General features: G+C 41.5%; 1 protein-coding gene across 1 annotated transcript in view; it reads left to right on the top strand.

Moving 5' to 3' along the window:
* Positions 1-3,607: 3,607 nt before the first annotated feature.
* The window catches only part of LOC144770346 (E3 ubiquitin-protein ligase TRIM39-like), a 186,976-nt gene continuing 180,252 nt past the window's right edge, over positions 3,608-10,331 (top strand). Inside the window, exon 1 of the mRNA XM_078654805.1 lies at positions 3,608-4,165. Within this exon, the coding sequence (XP_078510931.1) occupies positions 3,746-4,165 (420 nt within the window). The 5' untranslated portion in view covers positions 3,608-3,745. The remainder of the gene's footprint in view (positions 4,166-10,331) is intronic.

The raw sequence follows: 10,331 nt of genomic DNA, 5'->3' as shown, positions 1-10,331 counted from the left end.
GCCTGGTTCCCTACCCCCTGGAAAGAAGCCATTGTGAGGCCAATCCTTAAGAAAAAATAATGCAGACCCCAAGCAACCGATTAATTACCACCCCATATCTTTATTACCACTCTTTAGCAAATCCATAGAATCTATTATTAATGCAAAATTGGTAAAATTCCTTGAAAGTCACTCATTATTAGATTCCTCACAATCAGGATTCAGAGCTTCCCATAGCACTGAGACCACATTGATAGAGGTGGTTGACAATACCCGGTTGGCATTGGACTCCAAAAAGTCGGCTATTCTCATCTTGTTAGACCTCTCGGCGGCCTTCGACACCATATCCCACAGAGTCCTATTAAAGCGACTAGCGGGGATAGGTGTCGAAGGCCAAGCCCTTGGCTGGATCCAGAGCTATCTCACAGGCCGCAGCTCTAGGGTCAAATCAGGACCTTTTTCATCAGAAGCCATTGACAATGATAAGGGAGTGCCTCAGGGCTCAATTTTAAGCCCAACCCTATTCAATGTTTATGTTTCACCACTGGCCAAAATAATTAGGGACTTCGGCTTCGACACACTGTCGTACGCCGATGACACCCAAATTCTTATAACTCTTGGCTCTGATCCAACAGAGACCAAAGTGAGATTTAGGAACTGTATGCTAGAAATAAAGGACTGGATGACCAACAATTACCTTATGCTTAATGCAGGTAAATCCGAAATAATGCTTTTCGGTGCGGCCAAATCCATCTGGTCCCAAGAGTGGTGGCCAACTGAACTTGGTCCCTGCCCATCCCCTAAAGATACTGTTCGGAATCTGGGCTTTACCCTTGATGATAAGCTGTCCATGGTCCCCCATACAAACAAATTAGTACACACCTGCATAGGTCTTATGAGGACCTTAAAGAAAATATTTAAATGGCTACCCCTATGCTATCGCAAACCATTGATTCAAGGCTTAATTACTAGCCGCCTTGACTACGGCAATGCTCTCCTCGCGGATGCAAACGAAGGCACACTAAGTAAACTGCAGACACTCCAGAATGCAGCAGCCAGATTGGCCCTCGACCTACCTCCACGCACTTCCTCTGCCCCTTGCCTGAAAAAACTGCACTGGCTTCCAGTCAGAAAGCGCATAAGGTTCAAGATCTGCTGTCTAGTGCATAAATCACTAAATGGACAAGGCCCGAAATACTTAAAAAACAAACTTCAAGAATACTGCCCAGAAAGAACATTACGATCTTCAAATAAATATCTCTTGAAGATTCCTAGAGTTCGTACTGTTAGAAATGGAGACAGAAGTTTCTCAAAGGTTGGTCCTTTGGCATGGAACTCCCTGCCTTCAGCTCTAAGATCCAATCAGAATCACATAATCTTTCGGAGAGAACTTAAAACTCTTCTATTCAAGACAACAGTATAACTTCCTCTCCCCTCCGCATCTCCCATACCCTCTGCCAGCGCTATGAGACCTATTGGTGAAATGGGCGCTCTACAAAAACAAATACAAATACAACAGAGTGACACGTTTGACTCTCCCTTACATTGACTAGTACCGATTATACAATAGGGGCATTCCGAACTGTTATTATAATTTAATTATTCTCTACTGTACTTTTTTGGCCATGCTTTTATTAATGTATATTGCTGCAATGATTTTAATAAATTATGCAAATAAAGTATCTGTATCTGCTAAAAAAAAAAAGTATCACACCTTTGTCGGTCGCAAAATACTCTCCAGTCAAAGTAAAACTATTACGCGAGGAAGTAACTATTCTTATATTGCACAAAACTGAGGGCCAAATAGAACAAAAAAGCACAGAGAAAATAGAGTACCTTTGAAAAGGTGCAGCTTTCGTCTCTCGGATCTAAAGCTGATTAAGTGACATCTTATGAAACCTGATTTATTTCATATTTTTTAAAATCCCGAACGTTACCAGAAGCTCTCCTTATAATTAAGATTAATGCTTAGGCGCGATTAAGAGGTTTGCAGGACTGCTTTCATTTTGAGTGCTACTGTAATCCATTTCAAACACAGCGTGTTCCACAAAGCCCGTATCCGAGGTACAAACAGCAGCGGCTGTAGTGCGGAGGCACGTGTTTAACAGGGCTCCCTGTGTGCTGCCGAGGGGGTGGAGGGAGGTTTAAGTTAAAACGTTTACAAACAGCATTTTGCCACAGAAGTTGCAAAAAAGGCAAAATGAAGAAACCTAAAAAAAAAATCTTTTGAGGATAACAAAGCACTCAGAAAAGAAGCTTGCCTATGTGAACCTCTATTCAATGCAAGGCTGCCCACAGTTAATCAAAGCTGCCACCTTGTGGTTAATATAACACCTCACTTTGCAATCCCAGAATGACGATGCAAAGGGATACAACTTCTACATCAATAAATCATCATGGTCACAATCATCCTGTGCACGCACAGAAAGTCTTGTTTATCAGGCCCAGTTGTATCCTCACACAAAGTTCCTGCTTTGCAATGTATAAGGGATAGCCTGTGCCACATATAGCATTTAATCATTATTTCAAGTTTCCTGCCAGTGGCAGCTGATACAGTGAGCTTCCTTTCCAGGGGTGCTACGTGACCTACTAAGTAATAATCATGCTGTACAAAGTTCTCCAGAAAAAGACACACAATGCAGTTCTTTCTTTTATTAAGGTTGGGAGAGCATAAAATTACCAAGTGCATTAATGTTTGGGCATTTACATAATGTATTATGTAATTTTAAAAGTATTGTTTATAGGCGTTTTTGTACAGCCCTCAACAGCACACCAAATCAATAAACTCCACTACAGACTACTCCACAACACAAAATACAATTCCACATAATTACACTCCTAAACACACAATCCCACTCCACATAATTCCAGTAAACTCAGTGCCACATAATTACTATCTACATAATTCCACAGCACACCATGTAAAATAATTCAAATAAAGAAATCCACTCAACACCACACAATTACACAACTAACTAATTCAATCCAACCCTCATAATTCCACATCACATACATAACTCCATAACACATAAAATAAAAACATTGCCATTTACAATGCTAAAAGCACCAACTTCAACAAATGCCAGGCCTATTACATTTCCAATGCTTGTTTTATCAGCAATGCCCCATGACCTGGCCCCATGGGTGAGGCATGGGTGTAGGCATGTGAGTGACAGCTCTCTAGGAGAGGGGCATCTTGTAGGATTTATCCTCAGGGACATTACAGGTGCGTGACTTGAGGAGGCGGGTCCCTCTGCCTGATATAAGTAATGGGGCGAGAAAGGAAGAATAGGATTGATGAATATTACTTTTTAGTAATCCAGAAAATATAGCCAATGGCTCTGCAGCAATTTTTTTTATAAACGACTTGCATTGTTTTCTTTTAGAAATAAACGTTCAGATAAATACCAGATTAGAATGGAGCCGGAATAAGGGAAGCTGATTTTTTTTTTTTTTTTTAAACATATAGATTGGATACAGGTAAAGAAATATAGGGTCTCGCTGGACATTTCGAACGTCACGTGGGGCAACTGGTGAGGTGTCACAACACATTTCTTAACTAATCTTTTAGTTGCGTTTATTATGATTAACTAGTTGGTTCATATGACCAGGAAATAGAGACGTAGTGGGAGGAGCCGATGCGGATGGAAAGGGAGTTTTCACACAATTGCAAACTAAAGCGGCCTATCCGCTGCGTCTTGTTGTCCTAGAAACCGAAGGAAGTGAAAGTGAAACTTACACCATAGTTGTTTTTCTCCACGTAAGTATGGCGACGGCTGAGGCCAACCCGGTGGTGAGTCTGCAGGAGGAGGCTACCTGTCCTGTCTGCTTGGAGTATTTCAATGACCCGGTGAGCACCGAGTGCGGGCACAACTTCTGCCGGGCATGCATCTCTCAGTGCTGGGATGGAGCAGACGGCCAGTCCCCCTGCCCCGAGTGCAGGGAGATGTGTGCCCCGGAAAGCCTCAAAGCGAACAGGCAGCTGAAGAACATCGTGCGCATAACCCAACAGCTGGCACTTCAGTCGGCGAGGTCTGAGGAGGCTGGCCTGTGTGCCAAGCACGACGAGAAGCTGAAGGTGTACTGCAGAGACGACATGGCATCAATCTGTGTTGTCTGCAGCCTGTCCACTGACCACAGATCGCACGTGGTCATTCCCATAGAGGAGGCTGCTCAGGAGTTTAAGGTATGGAATACTTTATTCAGAGGTCTATAGATGTCCGTAATTGCAGTGCCGACACAAGCATTCTATGGCATCTTGAACTTGTGCTGTCGTGTTAGTTAGCCTGCCTTTGCATTCTGGGATTTGTAGTTTCGCTTTCCCAGTATATATTTATATATGTGCATTTGCGGATATGAAACTTTTGTAAATCGTGTGGTGGTGTGCAAAGCTGCCTTAATCTGCATGGATTAAGTGAGCCATTCTACCAGGGAAGTTGGAGGGAGCCTCCTCCCCCTGAAAAAATGGCCCATATTGTGCTTGTTTGCGAGCTAACTTATTAAAAGAGATACACCTTTTATTGGTAGATTTGAAGGGACACAGCAAAGTGTGTCAAACTAGCTGACCCTTCCTTGCAAACCTAAAGCACAGCAAACGGTGGAAACATTGTGCATGTTTTTGGACCATGTTCCCCAACAGGTCCGGCTCTAGAATTTTTTCTTTCTGTAGGTGGTGAAGAAGCTTGGGTGGGTGAAAAGAACGAAGACACATCCAGGTAAAGTTGGGGAGCTTCCTTTTAATGCGTCCAGTGTACAGCTCTCCCGGCAGCAACTGCCGTCCGGGCATTCCCTCATTCCATGCCCCGATTAATAAAAGGCACCACATGCGAATCACTGACTCTCACGTGGCCTAAGTAAGTGACATAAGTAAACATCCTAACACATCCCCTTCCCTTCATTTAAAACATAGAAGTACAACTTTCCCTCCCCTCCCCTTTGCCAATGATGTAAAAAAACGAAGGAAAAGAGGGAAAGAGAGAAGAAAATATATATATATAAAATCGATGCAGGATTAACTAGGACCATTACCAAGTTCATTACTTGTAGTACACCGTATGCGGTGTACTGTTTGGTCTGCCCGTGTGGCTTACGCTACATAGGCAGTACCATACATCAACTGAAGATCAGGGTCCTCGAACACCTCTGGGCAATTGAAAAAGTTGTCCCGGCCTACCCTGTCGCATGGCATTTTGCCGAAAGTCATCAAAGCGACAGGAGTAAGCTACAGTATTTTGGTCTACACTACATCCCAAATTCCATCAGAGGGGGGGACAGGCTGCGAAAATTGAGACGGCTTGAGTTTAGATACATTATTGATCCATCAACCAAGTATCCAAAAGCATTAAATAGTGGGGAGGAGATGGCTGTTCATTTGGGCACATAGAGCAACTAAACTGTAACCATCTTTAATGGATACTTTTGTATGTATATAGCTATTTATATACATAGAAAGACATTTATAGTGGAACCTGAAGCTCCAAACCACTCATCTTAGCACCTGCACAAAATAATGCCATGCGTAACTGTGGAACTGAAAGCCACTATGTATACACTGTATATATTTATGCACACTCTGATTTGCACACCATTGATTTTGATTTGGATTGGGTTATTTCAAGTCACTATTTTGATAATCAGATTGGATATGGTCTGCTTATGCTTTACCAAATGTATTGTGTTTCATTATGTTTCCAGTATGGTCCAACAAGGGACATAAGCCGATCCACGGCTAGATCTTCTTTGTACCACTGTATTCAGATACATTATTTGCAATTACTAATGCAGATTGACACTATTTTATGTATCTTATCAAGTGAACTATACTAGTATTTACTAGGTAGAACAACATGCTCCAAGATGGCGCTCATGTTATTCACAGTGGTTTTCTATGTCCCTTGTTTATGACGATAGGAAATGCAAACGTGAAAACTTTATTAACATGTCCGACGCTCGGTGATGGTTACACGAAGAAGGCTACACGCCGAAACGCGTCTGTCTGCTTGGCAAAGATAAGCAAATAAAAGTTTGCCTCGAGCGTTACCTCACGAGTGCGGCTTTCTTTGTTTTTTGAAAGAACGAACGATTTTGGAGCTTTATATATAAAATCATGTAAATATATATAGTCATTCATAAACACTAAAACAGGATATCTTACAGTAGAAATTATTCAATATGTAACAAAATCACGATACTTGGAAGGAACAGATTTAACTCTTGAAGAACTCCGCTGAGGAACAGTACTGTTATCAGTTATATACATACTTGGATTCATGGTGACAGTGGGAAAAACTTGAGAACCCAGACCAAATTTGTCTCTGACAAATTCAACCTTAGACCTGGGTACAATTGAAATGCAAGATTTATTCCAAATCTTCCCACTTTCAAGCACTACAACATGATCTTTTACCTCTTTGACCCGTACAGGAGGAGAGAATCGAGCATGACCTTTGCGCATGAGTATGGGTTTTTTGATTCTCACCCAGTCACCTTGACATACTGAAGATGTTCTGATGCTCTCATGTGCATATTTTGCCTGAGCCGCACCCCTAACATCAGCTACTCTCCCAATTTTGCCTACATCAACTTCCTTCCTTAACATCCAATCCTTATTGAGTTTGGAACCTGCTACCCTACCCCTTAGCAAGGTGAATGGTGATACACCCGTATTGGCATGAGGGGTAATCCTCATAGCCCACAGCATGTCAGAAAATACTTGCTTCCAATGAGAACCATTTATGTAAGCTAATTGCAATTGATCCTTAATTACACGATTCAGACGCTCAACTAAACCGTTGCTACATGGATGATAGAGAGAGGTAAGAACATGTTTAATTCCATGCTTCTTAAAAAAATCTTGCATTTCTGCAGAAACCAACTGGGTACCATTGTCAGATACTAATTCTTCTGGAAATCCTTCTCGCAGAAAAACATCCTTAAAGAAATTAATTACAGTAGCAGAATTGATTCCCTCAACAAATCTGACTTCTGGCCATTTTGACATGTAGTCAATCAAAACTAATGCGTATTTGGGAGTACTACCTAAGTCATTGAATGGGCCAGCCACATCGAACGCCAATTTATTCCAAGGTAATTCTTTCACTAGAATGGGATTTACTGCAGAAAGACAATTAACTTGGGTTTTGTCACTTAGAACACAGGCTCCACAATCTCGAACACTGTGTTCAATAGCCCGATCAACACCTGGCCACCAAAAATCTTCTCGCACCCTCCGTTTCATAGCATGAATACTCAAATGACCAACATGAGCCAAGTCCAAAACCGTTTTACATAGTGATTTAGGTACAACTAATGAGCTACCCCTGCGTAAAATTCCATCAACCAAGGACAATTCATCACTAATTCTCCTGAAAGGAACCAACTCTGAAGATATAGATTTGTCATTGGGCCACCCATGAGTTAAGAAATCAGTCATCTTGCACAAGTCAACATCTTCCGAAATCGCAAGCTTCCAATCAGCTTCAGATAAGGCAGCACCTGTCTCAGTCACAGAACTAACAGCACACACCATCTCCAGCTGATCACATTCCTGCTCCAAATCATTGTGAAAAAGAGGTAACCTAGACAAACAGTCGGCTACACTGTTCTTTACCCCAGGTACATACTCCAAATGATAATTGAACTCAGCAAGTCTGTACTGCCATTTTGCTATGCGAGGTGTAGCTCTCCCACCACCTTTAGTTGTGAAAAGGTCCACCAGAGGTTTGTGGACAGTTTTGAGAATTATATGATTACCCCACAAAAAATTTCTGAAATATTGTACACCCCACCGTAAGGCTAATGCTTCCTTTTCAATTGTTGAATAGGTTCCCTCAGCACCTCAGAGAGTTCTGGAGGCGAAAGCAATTACCTCTTCTCTATGTCAGGTCTTTTTTGCATTAAGACCGTTCCCAGGCCAACATTCCTGGCATCAGTAACGACAATGCATTGATCATTATTGTTGAATAACTTGAGAGGAAGTGCCTGCACAATCACTTCTTTCAATGAGTTGAAATCATTTGCACATTGCTCAGACCAAACATATTTAAAAAATTTTAAAGCAAATTGCGTAAACATACAGTTTTATCAGAACAATTTGGAACAAATTTTGTGTAATATTCAACCAGACCTAAGAAAGAATGTAGTGGATCTTTGTTTTGAGGTTCAGGTGCATTCTGGATGGCATCTAGAAGTTTCATTTTAGGTTCCACCCCCTTGGCTAAAATATGATGACCTAAATAATCTACTCCATCTCTAAGAAATTTACACTTATCCTTTCTTAAAGTCAAACCATAAGATTTTACAATATCCAAAACTGTTTTAACTCTTTCATTATGTTCTTGTATTGTCATGCCATGTATAAGAATGTCGTCCTGAGAGAACACGACCCCTGCAGTGTCTTTAAAAAGATTGCCCATAAGACGTTGAAACACTGCAGAAGCCGACGCCAAGCCGAACAGCATTCTTAGATAACGAAATGCACCCTCAGGAGTCACGAATGACGTGAGATGCCTAGAATCTTTACACAACTCAATTTGGTGGTATGCTGAAAATATGTCAAGGGTAGAAAAATACTTTGCACCTTCAAGAGTAGATAACATCTCATTTATGTTGGGCAAAGGCTGTCGATCTATCCATATGCAGGAATTCAAATCGCGCAAATCCATACACATTCTAAGGGATTTATCAGCCTTGCGTGCCAAAACTATGGGGGATAACCATTCTGACCCTTCGATTGGTTCGATCACGCCCGAAACACGTAATCTCTCAAGTTCACGCTTCAACTCACTGCACATGCTTAGTGGTACTTTGCAAACCTTGTGTGCAATTGCCTTAGCCCCTTCTTTTAAAACAATACGATGTTGGAAACTCTTGAGTTTGCCAAGTTTATCATTGAAAACCTCGGGATAATTATGAACCCACTCATTCTCACTTGATGTGCTCACAGAATGCACAGGCCCGACATCCGAAAGAGTTGCATAATACTGCTTTGCTTCCCGCCTAGACAAAACCATATCCACATGATTAGGATCAAGTATGATACCAAGCTCACCTTGTTCATGCCATCCTAACAAATTGGCACCTTCCTTAATAACATAAATTGTACATGACGTGCAATCACCCTTAAACTCTAGCTTACCTTTAAATTTGCCTAAAACCTCTACTCTTTTCCCCCCATAAGCGAACATTTTAATGGATGATTGTGCCAAAGAAATTCCACCTAGAGTGTCAAAATCCTTGACATTAATCAAAGTGGAAGGAGAACCCGAATCAGCAAGAAATTTGGTGCACACATCATTCAGATTGATAACACACACAAGAGATTTTCTCCTTTGAGATTGATCGAGAGATGCAATCTCTACTATCCCATCAGCTTCCATGGAAGAAGCAGATAACATCAACAATTCATAGCATGTGTCATCATCATCACATTCCACGTTGTGATCCTCTATATTTTTTACTGTATATGACGGTCCCCTTTGTACAACAGTAGCCTTGCACATGCGTTCTAGATGGCCCTTCTTTCCACATTTAAAGCAAGATTGATTAATGGCAAAACAAAATTTGAAATTTCCCAGGTGTTATCTACTGCCACACCGATAACATGACAAGCCTTGTGCATCGTTCTTTGTCTTGTTGACCGGTGTATTCGAGGAAGTTCGAGGAACGTTCGTGTTCATGACCTTGGAAGGCTTAGCAGAAGACTTGGAAGTGACTAAATTGACCTCGGCTGATGCAGGTGAAGGAACAGTAGCTGATACTGGTGTACTTAATTCCTTCATTCAGAACTGGGAATGTTTAACAGTCTTCGCCAAAGTCAAAGCAGTCTCCAAATCAGGATCATCAGAAGACAAAAGTCTCTCTCGCACTTTCCTGTCACATGTGCTTTCAATTAACTGATCACGAATAATCTCATCTCTAAACTCTCTGTAGTTGCAGTTCACAGCTAAAATCCTTAAGGCTGCGACAAAGACATCAATGGACTCACCAGGCATTTGTGAACGTTGTAAAAATTGATGACGTTCTAAAACAATGTTGCGTTTAGGATTGAACCTCTTATCAAGCGTTTTTATTAGCGAAGCATACACGCCAATGATTTGCGAGGTAACGTCTCTAGAATGGACCTGCCTTCAGCCCCTAAATTGTACACCAGCAGTGCCCTCTTTTTCTTCGAAGTAAAAGTATCGGCATCAATTGCATCAATATAAGCTTCAAAAGTGGCTTTCCACTGTTTCCAAAGCATGGGAGGAGGACCAGGTGATTGTAAAAAGGGAGGTGGTGTCACTACTTTTTCAATTTGCGTGGGTGAGTTGCTGCCCCAAACAAAAATAGTTACTACAAGAAGAGGCAATGTC

The sequence above is a fragment of the Lissotriton helveticus genome, chromosome 7, assembly GCF_964261635.1.
Source record: "Lissotriton helveticus chromosome 7, aLisHel1.1, whole genome shotgun sequence".
In the NCBI taxonomy this organism is placed as follows: Eukaryota; Metazoa; Chordata; class Amphibia; order Caudata; family Salamandridae; genus Lissotriton; species Lissotriton helveticus.
Note: the sequence above shows the minus strand (reverse complement) of the source record. Positions and strands in the feature narration are given on the sequence as shown.